This window comes from Chelonia mydas, chromosome 3 (genome assembly GCF_015237465.2).
Source record: "Chelonia mydas isolate rCheMyd1 chromosome 3, rCheMyd1.pri.v2, whole genome shotgun sequence".
In the NCBI taxonomy this organism is placed as follows: Eukaryota; Metazoa; Chordata; order Testudines; family Cheloniidae; genus Chelonia; species Chelonia mydas.
The window spans coordinates 41,986,264-42,010,062 of NC_057851.1; the positions used below are offsets into that span (position 1 = coordinate 41,986,264).

The window sequence follows — 23,799 nt, forward strand, 5'->3', positions numbered from 1 at the left end:
TATGTATATGCAAGCAGGGGAAATGACATTTCTAGCTCATAGTGTAGACATAGGCTTATAATAAACAATGTCTACATATAAATCATATAAATCACATATGGGTATCTGAGGTCAGATCAAAATTTCTCCCCCTAACTTTTAAATAATTTTTTTTAATAAATGTGATATTGTAAGAAGCACATGCAGAGATATAAACTTTACAGCTACTTACTCTCTCTGCTTTTTCCACAGCTTACATCAACTTGGTATATCACTGCATTATCCCAAAACATTTTTCAACTGGCTTCTTCTTCTTTTTTAAAGCAAACAGTTGGTCACTATTAAAAACTCAGTATTTATCAGCAGTATTGTGCTTTGCTATCAGTTTACAAAATTATCCTTTAGGTCAGTGGTTCTTAACCAGGGGTACATGCACCCTGGGACAGAGGTCTTCCAAGGGGTACATCAACTCATCTAGATATTTGCCTAGTTTTACAACAGGCTACATAAAAACACTAGTGAAGTTAGTAGAAAGAAAAATCTCATCCATGACTTATTTATACTGTTCTATATATTATACACTGAAATGTCAGTACAATATTTATATTCCAATCAATTTATTTTATAATTGTATGGTAAAAATGCAAAATTAAGCAGTTTCTTAGTAATAGTGTGCCATGACACTTTTGTATTTTTATATCTGATTTTGTAAGCAAGTAGTTTTTAAGTGAAGTGAAACTTTGGGGTACACAAGACAAAGCAGACTCCTGAAAGGGGTACAGTAGTCTGGAAACATTGAGAGCCACTGCTTTAAGTGATTAGACAACATGTTAAGCTTTCTGAGTGTGTTGCTTCAGTCCAATGTAATTTTGCTACAACAACCAAAATTTGGGTATCAAATGGATTTAATAAAGAAAATTATGTGAAAATCGGATTCCATTAAAATCATTTGAGAGGGTTATATGTGTTATATGTGAGGAATGACTGCATGATGATTAATGTAGCTTAATTATCCAAAAGGAAAATACACTGATATACATCTGGAAATGTATGCAAAGACATCAATAGCTATATTCTCTATGAAGGGTTCCAATTCTCTGTTACACCCTATCAGTGAAAAATAACACTATAATTTGCTAATATCTACTAAGCAATTTTCCATGAAATATGTAATTGTTATTTGTAACAAACATGAAGGGCACCCATGCATATCTTCAGTTCAGCAAAGGCAAATATAAATTAAAGTTACAATACATGGAACATGCCAACAGAGATCTGTTGCTCAAATCTTGCTTTCACCTTCAAAACACTTTTGCAGACATTAATCATTACATCATCCCAAATGCATTTACTAGTATCCTCTCTATTTTATAAGTAGGTAAAAGCAGGCAGAGAAAGGTCAAATGACTTTCTCAAGGTCAGAGGAAGAGTCAGATATCTGAGCCCTTGTTAAAATTCAGGGCCAAAAGCCTGACAAGACTCCTACTGACTTCAATGAGGCCAGGATTGCACCTGAAGAGTTTATGCCTCTTACTCCTGTGCAGCCACACTGGTCTCTGAAGAAGTTTCTTCTAATAGATACATGCACCTTGGTGAAAAACCCCCCCACACATTTTAGCTTATTAGTACTAAAAGTATTTGACAGAAAAAGAAACATTATTCCTTTGATATAAGGCAAAACAAATACTAAAAATAAAAACTAGGTATATTGAAAAATGCATACCCCATATGTGGCACACAAGGATTGCTAGCAGTGCAATACCTTCATCATCTCTCCTGCTCTAAACTTTTTTGGATTGAATCAACAATCAGACAATCTGAACATTCTCTTTGTCAAAACTGTTAATGGTATTGCACTCATATCTTTCATATTCCTTTTTTTTCGCCATATAATGTAGCTCTGAGGTACAAGAAATAAAAACAAACTAACAAACAACAGACATTGACTTGAAATTGTTTTTAGCTCTTGAGAAACCATGTATCTGAACAGAATATGGAAAGAGCACTACAAACAGCAATTGTAACAAAGTTAGTTTTTAAGTGCTGAATCCTACACATTTGGAGGGAAATTTATAGTCTGTCAAAATCCTGCAACTATTGTGGTTTTCACCCAAATTGTCATCACACAGATCTGAAACTTCAATTAGCTTCTTTAGCTAGTACGACTTATTTTTCCCCCAAGTGGGATGCGTTAGGAACAATAACAGGAAGGCATAAGAAAGCAGGTCCTCACAACACACTTCATCCAAAACACTGAAACATCAATGGAGTGTAGCTGTAAATATGATGTCGGAATATGGATTCATTATATACAACACATAAAAAAGAGTGTACTTTACCTCACTTTTAAATTGCCTTGTTGTGGCTGTCCATCATAAATTGACAGAATATCAAAATCTTCCTCAAGGGCAAAAGTGTGAAATGACAGTTGTATCCGGTTACGTTCTCCTGTGATAATGATCCATGTGCAGTTGGCATAATTCGGATAACCATGAGGAAATCCGGGACTTTCTATTGTACCATTTGGTCCCTGTACTAAACCTCCACAATTCTGACCTGGAAAAGAAGAAATGAAATTATGTCATTTTTGTCATACTTTTCTGCTGCTTTTTACACCATTTGTTTTTAACCAATACCTATACCTGAACTTAATTGTTTGATAATTAATCCTTTATATGTCCACACAACAATCTTCTCCCTGGGGCCACTTTTCAAATGCCATCATTGGGCATTCTGAGGCACCCATAACCTTGCAGTCAGTCATTAATGCAGTTATTAAGTATCAAATTGAGCACCCAAATGCAAAGTTTAGTCACCTAATATAGGTACCAAAGTTTGAACAATAAGCTACATTGTTTTTATAGTGTTTTTTAAAGCTATAAACTTAACAGAGTTTGTGTTACTCTGAAACACGTTTTAATACTGAAAGTTAAAATATAGGCACGTTTCTGAATTACTTGCACTGAACACTAAGAGTCCTGCAATTACATGGTAAATCATTATATAGTACATATTCTGTAATGTATGCAATCAGCAAAGAAAGGGTTAATTTTCTCAGATTTCAAAAATTAATATATGAAGGCTCTGCTTATCATGCCCTTACTTCTAGTTTTATGCCTCTTGCAGAACTTTATGAGGGTACAGCAACTCATTCATAAGAAGTCCTCAGCAAATAGTTTTGTCTCCCTATGAACACTTCTGCTAACAGTGTAGCTGGTTTCATTAATCCTACATACCATAGAGCTACTGAAGCTCATAATTACCGTGAAGCTTAGAATTAAATTGTGTTATGATTAATGAAATATTAGTACAGGGAAAAGTTTGAGGACATGTTGTGTACTACAATGTTTGGATTCTTATGTGTAGCTCAAGCACTGTAAAAACAAGTATAATCCCAGCATTTATTGTTACACCTAAAACAGAAAATTATTTTAGACTAGTTTTATTTTTAACTTCAAACTAGTAGGTCTTGGAGTATAAATCTTTTCTAAAAATGCTGTCAAATGCTTGTGGGAGGTTTCTAAATCTTAATAAAAGGATTTAATAAAAAGGATTTGCAGGAACTAAGGAACTAAGAAGTAACCATTTTCTACTAAATTTTAAATCTAGCAATAACTCTAATGATTAGATATTAAAGCTCTGGGGATTCAATAGGTCATTAAAAGGAAAAGCTTTTCTAATATATCTACTAATTGTTTCATATGAAGCCAATACAGACATTAGTACACATTTGTGAACAGTGAATGCACTAAATTATGAAACACAGCATGTTTCAGTTATACACTGTTTAATTGAATTTTCAAATGTTCTCATAGAACCTTTGGCGATCCATTGTATTCCTTCACCAACAACCATGGGAGAAGGAATGCCATCAGGGAATTCCTTTGGTATACAGGAACTCCCTCCTCACAGAAAGCCAGTACAGCCAGGTTCTGTGAGAGTCTCCCCACTCCATCTGAGTCCCGAGGAGATACCAGAGCACCAAGGGAATATGGTGAAGCAGAGCTACTAAAAGCAACTTGGCAACTGACCTAAGACCATCTGGGCCACAGCTGCTCCTTAAAATTACAGCTCTGTAACTGGCATAGAGAAGAATCTGGCCTAGTATGTTAATTAAATTTGCAGATACTGAAAAAGTGGGAGAAAGAACACAAAGGAACTTTAAAAGGCTATCAATATGAGCAAATCAATGACAAAACACAATCCAAGAGTGCAAGGTAGAAAGGGGGCAGCATGTAGGTCGAGAGTGCATATATATAAGGAAACTTGATTCCAATTTCATCCTCAGCTAAGGACTTTATTTTCATGCTAAATCTTCTCCCTTTTTAGTCTTACTCTTGCAGAGTAATTTCAAGGCTGAACATCTGAGGTCTCGTTAATGTAGACTCAAGTTACCCTGCAATCCCTCTCTTCCTTATCAGTTTTTACACCATGTGCTTAAAATGAGTAACACACCAAATCTATGATGTTCAGGATCAAGCCTCAGAAACTATTAAAACAGGATTAAGGAGATAAGGTGAAAATAAACATTTTTTAGTGTGATGAGTGAGGCTGCGTTGTTACTTCCCCAAGAATTTTCTTTTTGTTTTATTTCCTGCCCTTAGTGTGAGACTCAGCCTTATCTCTCCTCATTGTCTGCAACCTCTTCTTCCACCAGTTCGATTTTGTTTTTCTGTGTGTTTATTACCCTTCCAATTTTGATATAGTCCATAAATATGATCACTATTCAATCTGTATCAAAGAAGCATCTGACAAAGAGAACCATAAAGGGGTCATGCCTGGAGAATCATAGAGGCTATGGAAGAGGCCATGTGAAGAGAACCATAAAGGGGCCAGTGCCAAGAGGTGCTTTGGTTCATTTGCTTTTATTATACTTTTTTTTTAATTTGTTGTTCAAAAAAACCCCTGTGGAAATCATAATCCTTGGCTATAACTATCAACAACATCAATGCCTGAAGATTGAGAGATATTTAGAGAAGCTGTTCCATGGACCACCAGAAGTGTTCTGCAAGCCCAGTTCAAGAACTGTTGGTCCAGGAAACTGACCTCTTATTTCAAGCCTGGAACTAGTCCCCACTCAGGTCAGAGATGGAGCATATTAGCAGAGCTGCACTGGGAAAAGAACACACGCACTGCCCAGGTTGTAATTGTTTTGTCAATAAACATAAGTCAAACATTCAGAACTGTCACATTCTACACCTCTCCCAAACAGTAAATGAAAAGACTTATGGGAGATAGTTGACAGCAAATTAGATATGAGCTGGAAATGAAATACAGTATAAAATAACACTGTTTTTGGCTGCATCATAAAACAAGCATAGAGCACTGGTGAGACTAATTTACAATGCTCTATTATGTTCTGGACACTTCAATACCAGTAAAATGTTGATAAATTGGAGGGAATTCAGAGAAGAGCAACTAGAACAATTAAAAATCCTGAACAGACTGAAATGTAAATATTAAAGATAAAAGGATTTAAAAAGTAGTAGTCAGATGAAATTAAGCAAAGGAGTATGTAGGCTGACTAAAAGGAAAAAATACCTTAAAAATAAGATCTACTAACATAATTGGCAGATGCTCCAGCCTGTGTGTCAACTAACTCTGTACAAGGCACATCACCAGAAGAAAATCTAGTCATTGTCAGGGGAATGCAATTGTGATCTAATAGATCCATCATTAAATTCTATTGTACTATTATTAAAAGGTGTGCAGTAGCTTGTATGGGTATGAAATGTGTTATTGGCACTAATATGACATTTATGTACAGATTGTATGGAGACATGTCAATATACAATAATGGCTGTGATCAATGGAGGCCCTGGAGCTACATCAGCCCAGACTTGCACAGTCGTCTTTGTGAAAGACCCTTGATTCCGGAAAAGAAGTCGAAGCTAAGCATCTAGGGAATGGGGATGCAATTTGTTTGCTCCTTGTGCCTATAAAGACACAAGTTTGAGTGATGGCCGTATATGTGTACCTGTATATACAGTACATGTGAGAATGTGCATATTGTTCTATCTTTGTATTTATAACCACCGTGCATGTTTCACGACATACATGTAGTGCTTTATTTTAGGCTTCAGAATAAATTTAGGCCCCACTCCTGCTGAACTTTACACAAGTAGCCTTAGTAAAGGCAAGTAAATCATGTGCATGTGTTTTCAGGATCAGGGCCTTACTTTGTAATTTTCCACTTCTACTATTTATGTTGCTCATTGTCACTTTCAATGGTCACTGTTAAAGTGTTGGAATATACCTTTTAGGAAATAATTAGTGATTAATTATGCCATTACAGTTATTTTCTGTATTTTCCGTATAGCATAACACCACAAAATTATACTCAATCATAAATATCAGAACAAAATTAAGTCAAGAATAGACTTTTAAAACCAAAGGCAAATTTAAATAAAAATACCAAAAGCAAGCACTAAAAAATTCTGTCCCAAACAAGGTCAAAAGTCCATAAAAAACCCCGCTCCATACCAGCCTTCAAACCCCCGGGGGGGGGGGGGGGCAAGCACAACATTAAAAGAAATAGATCTAAAAATAAGTTGACTAAGTTGCTCAATAATACGTCTTTCAGTAATAATAAAATATAAAATAAAAAGAGATACATTTCACACTACCAGCCAAACACTTCTGGCTAGATTTTGATACCCATAAGCATATTGAAGAGTACCTTAATTCATATATAGGCCTATCAAAATTAATGACCCAGCTTGTGAGGTAAGGTGCTACTCAATTTCAGATTGGATATCGGTAACTGTCAAAGTTGCCTTACAGTAAACCTGGAATGAGTCAGAATTCTTTTACAGTACTTTCTTCAGGCAAAGAAGGAATTAAAAAGTATTGAGACATTTAAAGTCTTACTCATTTAAATTGTCCCATCTTCACAAGCATTTTAAACCTTCTGGCATAAGTAAATTCAAACTCCTACTGAATTATTTCCATTTGAGTTACCATGTAAAGAAAGTTCATTCTCCAACTCTGCAGCTATTCTAAGAGTTTTTTTATTGCTTTTAAAAATATAAACAATTAAGCTCACACCTTCAGTCAAACTACACAAACAACCAGTACAAACCAGAATTTCAAACAGAGCAAAATAAGTGATGACTAACAGGAGATGGAGGGAAATAATGTCCCAATATGTAGGGAAAACATTCAGCTTGAGCCTCAGACATACCTGAAATCATCCTCAGTTCAAAGTTCAGCCTGTATTTGTGAGCAAGCAACAGTTTGCTCAGTTTTTGTTTGTAACAAGGAACCCTTCAGTCAGCTTGGATTTTATTATTTTTTTATTTTAATTTATTTTGTACTATATTTATTATTGATATTCACAAATATTTTGTTGCTGCTCTTGAATGGACAATTTTGATTTCCAAAGATATTTGCATGAAAAAGGCACATGGTGAAATTGACTTGTTTTTTCCCAGTGTAGGTATTTATCATTCACATCAGTAAGGAGAAATGAATCACCATAAATGCAGATTGTTTAATGTTGGATGTTCATATCATTTATCACACCCAAAAGCACTTTATAAACTAAGGGCCCTACCATGCAGAGAGACACATATTTGACTTTGGTCATATGAGTACCCCAGCTGACATCATACCATCACCATCTCTTAGTGTATTTTTCTAATATTTAAATAATTTAGAGCTTTTGGGGAGAAAGATACTCTTCTGCTTATGGCATAAGATGTAGGTTCAGGAGACCAGATAAGAAGATACCAGGAGATATCTGTATTAATTTTATGAGTGCTAGATATAGCTGTGATTTTGTTGGTTACTGTGTTGCTGGCTAATGGGTAGCTAAGAGTTCAATCAGCCTTAATTAGCTTTTGGTCAGCAGGAATCAAAGGCACTGGCTGTAGAAAGTCCCAATTGCTGTGATTCAGACAACATAGGTGTTAATTCTTTGGAAATTTACCTCCACTAATATGTAATCAGAAGTTGGGTGGGATGGGGAAGAAGAATCCCAGCTTGTATCCTCAGAGGTCTTCAGGCAGGAAGTGTTTAAAAAAAAAAAAGCTTAAAGGCGATTAACAGATGATCTTCTTAAGAAACAGGGAGTCACTGAATGGGAGTCAGACTGAAAGGCAGAAGCTACCTCACCCATAACCAATATGGGGATGCCTGGGACAATGGAGGTCTACCTAAACTGTCAAGAAATGGCTAACGTTTAGGTATGTGTATATGTCTTTCGTTATTTCATCCTTTTCCTCTCTGTTGTTTTCCTATAGATTAATAAATAACACTTTGTTTCGAATAAGCTGTTCTGTCTCTGCATTTTCACACTGTTCTATAGCAGAGGGCAAAACCCAGCTGGAGCTGCTGAAGATTCCCAGTTGGTGAAATAGGAGTGAATTTCAGGATTCTACCTTGGAGAGAAGGACAGATGTGGGTCTTTCCCTTGGAAAGGGTGCTTATGGAGAGACTGATTGTGAGGGGTCAGAAGTCCAGCTCCCTTTGCTGCTCTAAATAACTTTGAGTCAGATAGACTCACCTGAGGCATCCCAAAATTGAGGCACCCCAAATCGAATCCTAGCTTCCCTGTGCCACAGGGTGTTTCACTGTAAAATACAAAGTGATTAGTATAAAAAGGAAAAAATCACTACATTTGCCAGTAGTTATGTCTCCATAGGATCTATAATATCACAGTATACCCTTATAACTTGCAAAAGAAAATAACTTTCATAACTGTGCTGTGTTTTTATTACCAACCACTACCTTACCCACTGTAGTCCTGTTTTTAGATATTTTAAGTAACAATTTTAAAAATAATGTTTGTGGAAAGTGCCATGATAGTGGATTTTTACATAATGTGTATATTCTGAACAAGCAAACTATAAAAATAAATCAATAAAAAAGAGGAGTGTCTCCCTTATAACCTATAGCACAGAGGGTAGGGTACTCTTCTGCAATGGACAGACCCCCCCACCCCCCTTAGTTCAAGGTCCCACCTCTTCCTGATGAGGAGAAGGGTCTCCCACCCCTCAGGTGAGTGCTATTATCATTTAACTATAGAGTGATTCTCTCTTGCTTTCTGGCCCAATTAATTAAATTGAATAATTAAATATTAAAGTGGAACAACTTCAAAAAGATCAATTAATGGAGGCTTACAACAGAATATCCTGTAGCCCAGTGGTGAGAGCATTGACCTGAAATGTGGCAGATTCCTGTTCAAATTCCTTCTCGGGGGGGGACTGATCCAGTGGTTTCCTATGTCCTGGGTGAATACTCTGGCCTAAAAGTTTTAAGGGATGTCTTCCTTCTCTGTAGTCTATTTTTTGTGATGCTAAAGTCACTAGATGAGAGAGACTGGACAGCAGGTCTCCCATTTCCCACGTAGGTGCCCTAACCACCATGCTACAGAATCATACTCTCACTCTGGCCCAATGACTATTTAATTATTTGCACACACTGGAACAGTTTCAGTAGGACAGACTGAGTGACCTCACATCAGAATACAGCTCCGTGTTCAGAGCACTCACGTGAAAGATGCCTGTTCAAATCCCTCCTCCTCATCAGGCAGAGGGAGGAATTGAATCTTGGGCTAGGTTGACCGGATAGCAAGTGTGAAAAATTGGGGGTTGGGGGAGAAATAGTTGTCTATATAAGAAAGAGTCCCTAATATGGGGATGACCCCAAAAATATTGGGATGTCTGGTCACTCTACACTGTGTTAAAAGTTATAAGGTGGGCGCCATCACTACCGCCCCAGATTTTGAATGGGACCTAGTTTGGTCTTGGAGAACACCTACTGAATGAGACCCTATGGGTGAGATAGCAGAACAGATGCCTACCTTCCCCAGTTCATGGATTGCGCTGGGGCTTAGATACCTAGAGTGAGGCAGCAGCGTGCATGCCCCAAAACAGAAATCTATGTGCCTAGGGAACATTCACAGTTAAATGTAGGTGCAGAATGAAGTTCAGTGCGTACAAGGTTAGATGGCAGCCAAGAGGGAGATGTGTGGATCATGGTGGTGCCTAAAACTGGGAGTTAAGCACCTAAAGTATGGGGTGACTAAATGACTTTAGTGTATCTGGACATTAGTTGAGAAGTTGAGACTGCTCCTTGAAGTCTTTAAACTACAATTTGAGGACTTCAATAGCACAGGTGTGAGGTTTTTTTGTAGGAGTGGTGGGTGAAATTCTGTGGCCTGCGTTGTGCAGGAGATCAGACTAGATGATCATAATGGTCCCTTCTGACCTAAATATCTATGAATCTAAGTTTGGTGGGGGGTTTTTTGTTTGTTTTTTAAACCACTATAATGTTTCAAGTCAACACCAAGTTGCTTTGGCACTGCCGTGTGGAAAGTTTACACATTACTTATCTCTCCCATGCTAGGCTCTTAATTGTCATCACCCCATCCCTTTTCAGTGCCAGTAAGCAAGCACTAAGGTTCACATACTGCAGATACAAGCACATGCATAACTTGAAACCCACAAGCAGTCCCACTGAAATCACATATGGGACCCTCATATGTGTAGAGTTATGCATTAATTACATCACTGCAAGATCTGAGCCTAAAATTCTCTAATTTCAACCAAAATTAATGAAAATTATATTTGTCATGTATCTGACCAATGAAAAATTCTAATGACTCAAACAACTAATATTTTCATTTGAACTAATTCCAACATATTTGCGGTGGGATGTATTATCAGGATACAATTGTATTCTCACAATGCAGTGGCAAAAGGTGAGGGGAGGAAAGCTTTTATATCTAATTCTTAGATCTTCTGTAGCATGGAGACAGTAAGTAGCAAATATCTAAAATAGAGAATAGCCCAAAACTCCAGCTCCAAACTCCCTCAAAGTTCAGGTATGTTCAGGTTCTGTAACTTTTGTCCAGATCCACCACTATTTTAAATAAAAAAACAATAGACAAATGACTGGTAAATGCATACAGAGAATATAATGATCATTTTGAACACTAATCCAGGTGCCAACAAGGCTACTAAAAATGGACTCGATCGATAAAATATTTTAAATCTAGAAACCTAATTTTTAGCATCAGGACATGTTTTCATTGATTATGGTGGTTAATCACAAACACTACTGAATTTAGAGTCTCGGATTAGTGATTTAAGAGTCAGATTGCTGCCTTTTTCAAGGTTATTATGTATATATGAGCCTGTACCTAAGACCCAATTCAAATAACAACCTTTCAAAAGGTTAGAGATTAACATTACTATACTGCAAGTAATTCTGGGTATGTCTGCACTACCCACCGGATTGGCGGGCAGCGATTGATCCAGCGGGGATCGATTTATCACATCTAGTCTAGACGCAATAAATCGACCCCCGAGCGCTCTCCCGTCGACGCCTGTTCTCCAGCTCCATGAGAGGGGCAGGCAGAATCGACGGGGGGAGCGGCAGCAGCAGTGAAGACACCACGGTAAGTCGATCTAAGTACGTCGACTTCAGTTATAAGAAAAGGAGTACTTGTGGCACCTTAGAGACTAACTAATTTATTTGAGCATGAGCTTTCGTGAGCTACAGCTCACTTCATCGGATGCATACTGTGGAAACTGCAGAACACATTATATACACACAGACACCATGAAACAATACCTCCTCCCACCCCACTCTCCTGCTGGTAATAGCTTATCTAAAGTGATCATCAAGTTGGGCCATTTCCAGCACAAATCCAGGTTTTCTCACCCTCCCCCCCCCCCCACAAACTCACTCTCCTGCTGGTAATAGCCCATCCAAAGTGACCACTCTCTTCACAATGTGTATGATAATCAAGGTGGGCCATTTCCTGCACAAATCCAGGTTCTCTCACCCCCTCACCCCCCTCCAAAAACCACACACACAAATTCACTCTCCTGCTGGTAATAGCCTATCCAAAGTGACCACTCTCCTTACAACGTGCATGAAAATCAAGGTGGGACATTTCCAGCACAAATACAGGTTTTCTCACCCCCTCCCCTTTTTTTCCCAAAAAACACACACACACAAACTCACTCTCCTGCTGGTAATAGCTTATCCAAAGTGACCACTCTCCCTACAATGTGCATGATAATCAAGGTGGGCCATTTCCAGCACAAATCCAGGTTTTCTCACCCCCCCACCCCCATACACACACAAACTCACTCTCCTGCTGGTAATAGCTCATCCAAAGTAACCACTCTCCCTATAATGTGCATGATAATCAAGGTGGGCCATTTCCAGCACAAATCCAGGTTTTCTCACCACCCCAGCCTAGGGTGGATCTCTTGTGTGGACTGGACCAGGCTGAGGTTGATGGTGGGATGGAAATTGTTGAAATCATGGTGGAATTCCTCAAGGGCTTCTTTTCCATTGGTCCAGATGATGAAGATGTCATCAATATAGCGCAAGTAGAGTAGGGGCGTTAGGAGACGAGAGCTGAGGAAGCGTTGTTCTAAATCAGCCATAAAAATGTTGGCATACTGTGGGGCCATGCGGGTACCCATAGCAGTGCCGCTGATCTGAAGGTATACATTGTCCCCAAATGTAAAATAGTTATGGGTAAGGACAAAGTCACAAAGTTCAGCCACCAGGTTAGCCGTGACATTATTGGGGATAGTGTTCTTGATGGCTTGTAGTCCATCTTTGTGTGGAATGTTGGTGTAGAGGGCTTCTACATCCATAGTGGCCAGGATGGTGTTATCAGGAAGATCACCGATGGATTGTAGTTTCCTCAGGAAGTGATCACTTTAGATAAGCTATTACCAGCAGGAGAGTGGGGTGGGAGGAGGTATTGTTTCATGGTCTCTGTGTGTATATAATGTCTTCTGCAGTTTCCACAGTATGCATCCGATGAAGTGAGCTGTAGCTCGCGAAAGCTCATGCTCAAATAAATTAGTTAGTCTCTAAGGTGCCACAAGTCCTCCCTTTTCTTTTTGCGACTTCAGTTATGTTATTCATGTAGCTGAAGTTGCGTAACTTAGATCGATTGCACCCCCCCCCCCCACCAGTGTAGACCAGGGCTCTGAAACCAGGTCTGCTGTGCTGCTAGTTCTGCTGTGTACCAAGGCAAAAAACTTAATTGCTAGTGTGTGGGATTTTTACTCTATTTTTAAATTAAGTTCTCAGTTCTGAAACACATATTGTACATCAGCTGGATTGGGTTGATACTACAATTGGAAAAAAAGATATTTCTTATTTCATGCTCCCTTTTTTTACACAGGGAGGTCCAAAAGAACAATAAATCAATATTCACACAAGTTAATGTGGAATAAAATGTAGCAAAATGTGTTTCCCTGAAGGAACACATTTTTTTTAAAAAAAACAGAGGTTTCTACAATACTTTTAAAAATCCGTACTCTAACACCATCAATAAAGTGCCACTGGCTAGCAGTGGCAAAAATAAAACCACCATAATCTCTCTCTCAAGGCTACGGCTCGTCAATCCTTGCTTCTGACACAGCAGCCCCATGCCTAGTTCAAAATATCTGGTCTATGTGAAATTGCATTATCCTTCCTCCCTTCAAAGTAATGACAACCTAGCAAAGCAGAGTCTTTGAACTCTCTCTATTATAATGCTTTTGCATCAATTCAGATCCTGCTTGAGATTCACCAGGAAGAAAGAAGGTGGACATATTAAAAAGAGAGGTACATAAACTGCAAACCTGCTTATCTGTTGTGTAAGTAAGAGGAAGAGGCCAACATAAAATCCCTTCGTAGAGGGCATGGGGACCTATAATGCCAAATCTTTAGTTAGTGACAGATTCCATGTTAATTTTAAGGGGTGCTAAACCAGTTGTTTATCCATCTGACTGAAGGGAGACTGTTCGTGTGGACAGTAATTTTTGTGCGGTGTTTTTTTTTAATAAAGTAAAACAAAGTTAATGCTTTAGGTAAATATAATTCCTAGTGTTCTGATTCCTTAGCAGCCAATATGTGGAACAGGAGAAAGTAACAGCAACATAGCTAAGTCAAATAGAAGTGATGCCCTTTAATTAAATGATTTCACCATTTGCAAAATACTAAGACAATACACCTAGTTCTCCGCCTACTTACACAACTGTAATTTAAAAGTAACTCCATTGTTGCCAAGCATATGTGAAAGGAGAATCATTTCTGTTAACTTCTATTTTTTAATCTTTGTGAGGGCTCCTGCAATGTCCATGACAGCATTTCTGTACCAAAGTCTGATTACAGCCCAAAAGGTTGCTCTGACGTTCATGGTCTTCTTGCTGCCACTTTCCATGGGGGGAGACCACTTCAGTGACAGGCCTGTTTGCGTATCAGGATCTTAGAAGAAGTTGCTTATTATCATCACTGTCACTGTCTGTCTGAATTATGAGATTGAGAACTACAGTATATTGTAGCTCATGTAGCTTGGTTTTAAAGTACATTGAAACAACATATTATCTGACTAAAAGATCAGACTTAAAACATGAAAAATCTATTCGTATGATCATAATTAATTCTTGCCTTCTATTCTCTCTCATTCTCGTCTCCTCTGTTACCTACTCATTTGTGTATATATACTATGTATATATATATTTTTGTACCTAGGAGGCATCTAAGCATTGGAACGCCATTGGAATTCCTGGATTTGACCAGGAAATGTTCTATGGCTTTTCTACTCCAGCATTATAGTGACCCCTTTACTTCCCTGGTTAACCTCACCCTCCTTCCTCTCTTATTAGCTACTAATTCAGACTTTATACGCTGTCTGAGAAAGTGGGCAAATAGCCAACTAGATTCCAAAATGCTCTGCTGATTGCCTAGTGCGGGGCATTAATTCTTAAGGACTTTATTTTATTATTTTATTATATTATTTATAAGTATTTTATTTTTTGGAATGGGATAAAAGATAGATGGAAAAATCATGTTTTTGAGGTTAAAAACCTTACATTTATTGCCACAATGAAATATGGAATGGAGAATGTTGGCATTTGCGTCAAAAGCTGATATTTTATCCAAGTAACTACAATAAATCAGGTATTTATATGCATCATCAGTTGTTATGCAGTTTGCAGTGCAGAGGCATCAGGAACCTCTTCCAATTTATAAACTGTACTGGCTATATACAATCATTAGGAATGTGGGGGTTTTGAGGCACTACTGACAAGAGTTCAGGCAAATCTGTGTCTCTTCTTTGGTGGTGGTGATGACCTTCAATGGTCAGTTGAAGAGCTTTTGTTCCCTAGATAACCATGGGCCTTCTGACTGTCAACACAGTCTCAGCAGCAAACACCACAGGTAAAATAGCAGTGAACATGATGGAATTACAAGAAAAACAACAACAAGCAGTTGCTGGGATGTTCTAATTAAATCAAAAACTGAGCTAACACCTCACTAACCAACAGGGAGTCTTCATGCAGACCCTCACCTAATGGAGTTTTTGAAGCTTCCCAGTAATATCCCCTTATCCCAAGTAGGCCTAGCAAAGAACTTAAGCATATGCTTAACTATAACCCATTACTCACCTGCTTAATGTCCCAGTGAAGCTAGTCTCAATGATCCAGTGAAGTCAATGAGACTACTCAAGTTTTTAAAGTTAAGCATGCACTTAAATGCTTTTGCTGGACTGAGGTCAGAATGAGGATCTGAATGAAGAAAAGGAGGAAAGAATGACTTTTGATGAAATTTTGATATATAATTAATTTATGTTATTTATGCTTGTGTAGTAAAGTGATGGGTACTTAAAAATGTTTGCAATAACAAACCCCAAACCATAATCTTTGCTCATAATGTAGATGGCCATAAACCCATCATCCCATAACTCCCAGCAATCTGCAAGTAATACAGCCACAATAGAGGCCTCAATGCCAAGTTTCTTTTCAAGGAGACAGTAGGTTTTAGAACTCCTGAGTCCAACTCCTTGCCCAGAAACTGATGCCCTCTGTGGCCTTTGTAATAACTTTAGTACCTCAGTTTCTTTGTGTAAAATGTGGGGAATTGTATTACATACCATATAGGCCTGTTGTAAGGATTACTATTTTCAACATGAATACATAGTGGGAGCTGAATATTATTGCTACTGAGCTACTTCTTGGCTTTCCATATTTGTGAAGCAGTTTGCCTCACAGCCAAACTAGGGCTGCTTGCTCAGCGGCCTGTCATTGAGGGGACTCTCAGTTAGATGATGCCAGGATCAGATATTTCCACAGCCCCAGGAGAGCTGCAGATCAGTCTGAGCAACAGTGCTACCCAGCCAAAAACCCTCCCACTGCCTCACAGTGCACCAGACACCAGCGACTCCCACCCAACCCCTGCCTTGCCTGAGCCCTGTCTGTGTCTTGCACTAGCCTCGCTCCAGCCTCATCAGTGACCCGTTCCAGCCTTGCCTCTGCCTCCTGATCCCTCTCCCTCGCCCCCACACTCCCCCTGAGACTCAGACTACCCAGATTTGACCTTTGGCATGTATCTGGACTCTGACTTTGGTACTGACTTGGCTTGTCTTTGAACTCTGATCCCCCAGTTTTGAACTCTCGCCTGCACCTGACTTCTAGCTATGAGTCAGAGCCCGGTTTTGTCTGTGGACTCTGTTCTCAGTTTTGACCCTGGCCCGTCCCCAGATCTCAATTCCAGGACCACCCTTGGCTGAGACCCAACCGTACGTCTAGCTGTAACCCATGTTCGAACTCCTAGGCCTGATTATCGGGGCCAGTGTCTGATAATATTGAGCAGAAGTTTCAAAATATGCATTATTCAGATACATTCCTCAGAGCAGCTGTATTTACGAATTCATTCACAACAGTTCCTAATCAGTATCTGATTGTCACTGTGCTCTGTAATATACAAACACATAAGGAGAAATAGTCCTTCCCCTGAAGAGTTTACAGATTAAGAAAGGGAAGAACATTTGAAGGATGGTGAAGATGAATACAATCAAAATATAGATAGCCTTTATATGTATGTAATATGAAACATAATTTTAAAGTCAAACCCATACACCACAACTACACTGAATTAACGGTATAGGTTGATGCCTTATTATTGCAGTGGAAGTGAGGCTATTCACCCATATTCTCCGGGGTTTACCAATACAAGGTGTAGCTGCCAGGAACACTCTTCAAAGGAACTGAAATTAAAGGTACCAATAATTTTAACCACAAAAAATGTTATAACTTTAGTATATGTCTTCTAAAATGTAATGTCTGAGACACATTTACCCTGTATTAAAAGTACGTATGGACTTTTATTGGCCAATCAAATGGAATGGTGGGTAATGTACTTTTCAGTGGATGATTCGTAATGCCAACAACTGGAATTGATGTGCATCCTTACTCAGAAGAGAGCAGGTAACTACCATCTTGTTGTGTAAATAGCAAACACAACAGCACAGACAACTATGAGCCTGCTTTATCATTGTTCGGCATCTTTGGCCAATATTTGCCCCCCAGCAAAGTGGGTGGGAAACGTTACCTTTCTCATCTGGCATAGCTTCACGCCCACTTTGCAGTCAAGTAAATAGCTATGCAAGGCACAGGCTACTTTTATTTTCATCGTTCTATAGTCTCTCTTCCTTTATGACACACTACATACAGTCTTCATCGTTTTCTCCCTTACTGTGCATCTCTCAAACAATTATTTAGATTTGTAAAAGGTGATAAGAAATGTTGGAGGCTGCGGCAGCATCTTCAGCAGCATTTCAGTTTGTTGCGAGCTAAACCTGATGAGGACAGTGCCTTTTGAACAGTTGCTCTGCTAATTAAGGGGACTCAAACCGTGCACATTATTTACAGGGGACACAGAAAAAGACAAAGGTCGGTACAACGACCTGAACGCAGGATGAATTAGAATATGTTATGAAAGCCAGATGAAATTGTAAAATGTATTAACGTACAGGACAGATACGAAAATATTTTATTCATAGATTCATAGATATTTAGGTCAGAAGGGACCATTATGATCATCTAGTCTGACCTCCTGCACAGCGCAGACCACAGAATTTCACCCACCACTCCTGCAAAAAACCTCACACCTATATCTGTGCTATTGAAGTCCTCAAATCGTAGTTTAAAGACGTCAAGGAGCAGAGAATCCTCCAGCAAGTGACCCGTGCCCCATGCTACAGAGGAAGATAATTAGCTATTACCGACATGGTTTTATGCTTAAAAATGCAAAGCTTTACCTGATATTGTGGTGTATCTGCTTTCCAGAGATTTCTTCCTATAGTATGTACTTATTTTTAGAAGTACCACCATGGGACATGGAAATCGCCAAGACTTCTTTTTGTGAATAGCTGATTAAATAGGCAATCTGAACATATGCAGACTTGTCTATGTATAAATGTTTAAGGTTTCAGAAACTTGCTTCATGTTCCCATGGGACACATTCTTATTTGTTTAGTTTTCACCCCAGAAGCTACCCTTTTTACCCTTTCATGGTAAGACGTGCTTATGGTGTTATCCAAAAGCAGCACAAACAATACAATTAGGTACTTTTTTTTTTTTTTTTTTTTTGAAGAGCTGATCTGGGAAATGTATGTCAATGCAGATTTGAAATGGGTACATGAGGATCGCTTTTTGCGGGGATATTGCAAACAACGTTCTATAGAGTTCATTTTACACTAAATGTTTTAACAGCCTCCACCAATGACTCATCTGCAGAAACTGCTTTGACTGATGGAAAATGGACAGCAGAACAACCAGAGCAAATGGATGCTATTCATATTGGCACTGCCAGTGTCAATGAAATGTAGGATGATCTGCTGGGTCGGTGCCAGTTCCACAGTGCAAAATTGCCCAAGGACTTGCAAGTTATTTTCAGGTGCATTGACATATTTTGACAGGTTTCAGAGTAACAGCCGTGTTAGTCTGTATTCACAAAAAGAAAAGGAGTACTTGTGGCACCTTAGAGACTAACCAATTTATTTGAGCATAAGCATTTCCAACACAATGGCCCACCTTGATTATCATACACATTGTAAGGAGAGTGGTCACTTTAGATAAGCTATTACCAGCAGGAGAATGAGTTTGTGGGGGGGGGGGGGGTGAGAAAACCTGGATTTGTGCTGGAAATGGCCCAACTTGATTATCATACACATTGTAAGAAGAGTGATCACTTTAGATAAGCTATTACCAGCAAGAGAGTGCGGTGGGAGGAGGTATTTTTTCATGCTTTGTGTGTATATAATAAGATCTTCTACACTTTCCACAGTATGCATCCGATGAAGTGAGCTGTAGCTCACGAAAGCTTATGCTCAAATAAATTGGTTAGTCTCTAAGGTGCCACAAGTACTCCTTTGCTTTTTGACATTTTTTGAGTAAATTATATGAAGAGTTTACCTGAAACACGTTCCTCTAGGAAAAATTCTCCCCTTCTTTCTACTTTCTATATAAGATAAGATTGATAGGAGAGCCTATTGCAGTAATTCTGTGGCCAACATTCATGTGTACTATTGCCCTTTCTAGTACACAGCCTACTGAAATTAAAAGCCCTGACAGTACTGACAGCCAAGGGATCTCATTTAAATTGAAATAGCAGAAGCCTGTGTTTTTGTCATCAAAGATCCTGGGTTCTATCCTCCCGGTACAATAGTGCAGTGTGGTTGACTAATGTAGTATCCATGAGTGTGATCCTACTCCCATTGAAGTCAGTGACAAAGCTCCTGTTGACTTCAGTGAAAGAAGGATCAGAGTTTGTGCATGCAGATTCAGATTCATTAGACACCTGGCTTGTTTCCAAAAACAGGCACAAAATTTGAGAGGGAAACTATTGGCATGCCTTAACAGAAACAAATTGAACATGCTTTTGAGATACTGTGTATGGGGCATCAAAAAGGGCAGGGTACAACTCTAAAATGTCAGCATTCATTCATGTTACATCAGGCTGCATAGTATTATTCTGTCTTACATCTCATCTGACAGACCTGGGACCAACATGGCTACAACAATACTGCCTATCTCAATTAACAGGCACACTTCTGTCATACAACATAAAACGGCAGAAGAAAACAGCACAGATTTAAAGAGAACAGACTTATTTTAGACTTATGTTAATCATTAACAGTCCTTTTAAAATATGTTTTAGATTAAAATGGAACATGTCCCCAAGATAAACAAACTAGCCATCATCATGCATTTTTATAAAACAGAATTTAAAATTTAAAGGAGATGGGGCCAGTTATCTAGACACGTATACATCACCATGTTCCCTTTACACCTCTGGTGGTCAGGGCAGTGACGAAGCTCTTCCAACACATCTAAATGATTTATCATTAAAAATAGTGTCAAAGATACCCATTTCCTATCTGCCCTAATCAGAACTTATTCCCAGGTTACACTACTGTACAAAGCTTCCCTTACCTTTAAAAAAATTGTCTAATAATATATTTAAACTGTTGAACACAGCAGAGTCTCATGGCAGAAACTGTAAAAATGAATTTTCCATATTTATCTCCTGGACAGACAGGTGAATGCTGTTTCACACTTCAGCTGAAACACTGCCACCATGAATATCTTCTTTATGTCATTGTAACCTATATAGTGATGCTGTATAATTTATGGTGGGATTGTCTGCAGAGGTCATCAAGTCAAAGCAAACTATATTCTTATTAAAACAAAAAAAATCAACTTAAAAACAAATGTGACCTTCACTTGAGTCACACTTCATAAAACCCAGTTTGGCAACACATGAGCATATGCATTATATTTCTGTTTAACAACTGAATGAGACTTATTTGTCATTTATGTCTCTTGTTGTAACAGCACCAGGTAGCAATGATTTCTTTCAGTGCTTGTATTTATGAACCCTGATTTCTGAGGCTGTAAAAACACACTTTCAAAGAGACTTGCACAAAAATCATCCACTGATAGCAGCTGGAGTGCCACACAAACATCAAAGACATTGAATAAAGCCTCATCCCTAAAGCCAGTATTTTTACAGAAAGTTTCACCTCCAAATCAGATGTTTATTAGTAGATGTCAGAGGGTAGCTAGCCCTCTGAACAGGTCAGGGACCCAGCCTACAAGCACATGGGTAAGGTAAAAGGCTAAGGACACCTCCCTCTCTACCCCTGAGGAGAAAGAAAACTATCAGAGAAGGGAGGAAAGGGATTGCAAAGAGGATACCTCCAGCAAATTGGGGATAAGGTGCCAGAGAAGCCACCATTCCAAAGAGCAAGAGGTTGAGGAAGCCTACAGAGGAAGAGAGGTAGGAAGTACATCAGGAAGTAGCAAGGGACTGAGAAGGATTGGTTCTGGCTGTTCCAAATGAGGGCCCTGAATTGGAACCCCCTGGAGTAGGTGGGCCTGGTTTCCCTTACCTATTCTGTTTCTCTCAGGTGAGGACCTAGTTACAGCAATGCATTTTTTTTTGTCTTCTCCAAGTTAGAATATTTTGTCTTGCTGTATCTGAGACTGAATGCCACCAAAAGAAGAATGGAGTTGGTGCAGTATGCAGCAATGTGCATCATAGGAAAGAAATAATGACATCAGCACACAGCAGTGGAAAAACACACACCACTCTGGGGGCACTAGGATTCAGTCAGTGCTTCCCCTCACCCTGCCACATGGCTTTGGGAGAGAACTTCAGAGAGGAACTAGCCAAGAATTCCAGAGAGGAGCAGCCAAGGCAGCACCCTTTGGACACTTCAGGCAAAACCAGAAATTTCCTATATTCTCTGTCCTGTGCTGATTGGCTATTTGCCATAAATATCCCCTTGCCCTCCCTCAGTATCTTCACCTCAGCTTCACTCCACACTGCATCCTCCTCCCCTCCCCTTCCCTTCCCTTTTAGTTGATATCCTCCTAAGTAAATCCATAAAAGGGAGAAGGAAAAAAAAAACCACAACATGGACTTAACATGTTAGCCACCATCACACTGTTCATTCTGCATTTTTCACTCTTCTCCTAACTTAAGTCTATCTTAACTATTTAGACAATATTGGCTCATTTTTTCCTTGTACTTCCCTATCTGTATCCAACTCTTCCCTGTCTTATCTTTAGATTGTAAGCTCTTTGAGGCAGGGACCATATTTTTATTCTGTGTTTGTACAGTGCCTAGCACAACGGGTCCAGGTCATAGAATCATAGAGTTAGGAGGTATCACAAGGGTCATCTAGTCTAACCCTTTGCCAAGATGCAGGATTTGTTGTGTCTAAACCTCCAGTGAACAAAGTTTCCACAACCTCCAGAGACAATCTGTTCCATTGTCTTGGTCCACGAATGGATCTCCTAGGTGCTATGGTAAGGCAAATAAATAACAATAGCAGCTGGGCTTTGCAAATACTACTGATTTCTCATTCATTTCAGAATGAATTGGTTACTTCCAAGATCATGTCATCCCAGACCATCTACAAAGCTGATTCATTTGGAGAGAACTATATTTTGGCATGCTAATTATTATAGTACTGGTATAATGGTAGCATTCAGATGCCAAAAATAAGATTGTGGCTAAAATTAACTGGAAAACAGATATTCTGTCATGAAACATTTTGACATTTTGGGGAAAAAAAAGTCCCAAATTGAGTCAAAAAGCCAAAATTTCTATATTTTTGTAAAAAAACAAACAAAAACAGAAAAAAAATTGTTTCAGGTAAAATAAAATGTTTTATTCCAATAAATTTACATTTCTTATTTCAATGTTGACCCATTTTCCAAAACTTTTAAAATATAAAAGAAATTTCAAAACAAAACATTGTTTTGAAAGGAAAAATCAATGTTTTTGTTTCAGAAATGTCAAAATGGCATATTGTGACTTAAAAAAATCTAAAATCAATATGATTTCATGAAAGATTGCAGCTTAGTCAAAACAGCATTTTTTTCAACTGAAAATTAGCAATATCTAAATAGAGCCCTATTGTGCTAGGCACTGTACAAATACATAGGAAGAGAAAATCCCTGTCCTGAGGGACTTGCATTCTAAATAGATCAGACAAAAGATGGGAGGAAGGAAATATCATTATTCCCAATTTACATGTGGAGAATGGAGACACAGAGAGATTAAATGACTTCTGAGAAGTCACACAGGAAGCCTGTGTCAGAACCCAGAATTAAACCTAGATCTGTCAAGTTCCTAGCCAATGCCTTAACCACAAGGTCATCCTTCTCCCCAAAGCTCCTAAATCAGTGTACTGGTGAACTACTCCCACAATGGGGCACTGACTTCACAGCACAGCAGCAGCCTTTTAGGGTCAAAGACACCTTTTCGTGAGAATCAGCATGGATGTGGAGATACAAGCTATCCTCTATTCTGGATTTATATCACAAGCAAAATTACCAATTGACTCAGACTCTTTGAACACAATCTTTGTTTTTCCAATAGCCAGAGATGATGTACAACATTATGGAAACCCCATCCCCTACTAGCAGTATGATTTCCAGATACCAGGTTGAGCTGCCAATATTGGTTGTTAGAGCATCTCATAAACTATCAACTTTAATAAGGAAATCAGGACATTAAATGTGAAATACTAAGATATTTTTGACAGTCATTTTTCTGAACATCCATTAACACAGTGTGTTTTTCACTGTGACACAAAGATACACTATGCAGCAGATAAAACAACATACATTTTTCTCATAAAACATTAGTTCAATTAGGCAATTAAGACACAGCAAGCTATGAAATAATTGGGCAATAGCCAACTGCAGTGTGAGAAAAGTATCTGAAGGGCTGAAATACCATATTAGCAGGGTGAGAAGATGTTCCTTGAAGCAAACATGACTGCTGATTTCACAGATAATCACAGATAATCTGCTCCAACAGATTTAGTCTTTAAAATATTTGTCTTCCCAAAGGTTCTGATCATTGACAGAATTCGTGACCCAAGATGGTATCTTTAAGAAAATATATATGTTTTCAAAATATGTGCATCAGATGCATGTGTGGAGATGTGAAATGAGAGCAAAACTAGAGATAAAAACTGGTGAAAGTAATTATGGG

At 38.6% G+C, this 23,799-nt stretch overlaps 1 protein-coding gene across 1 annotated transcript in view; it reads right to left on the bottom strand.

Moving 5' to 3' along the window:
• The window catches only part of CSMD1 (CUB and Sushi multiple domains 1), a 1,979,019-nt gene that overhangs the window by 1,655,565 nt on the left and 299,655 nt on the right, over nt 1–23,799 (bottom strand). The window contains exon 2 of the mRNA XM_037894193.2: nt 2,319–2,535. Coding sequence (XP_037750121.1) covers nt 2,319–2,535 — 217 coding nt within the window. The remainder of the gene's footprint in view (nt 1–2,318; nt 2,536–23,799) is intronic.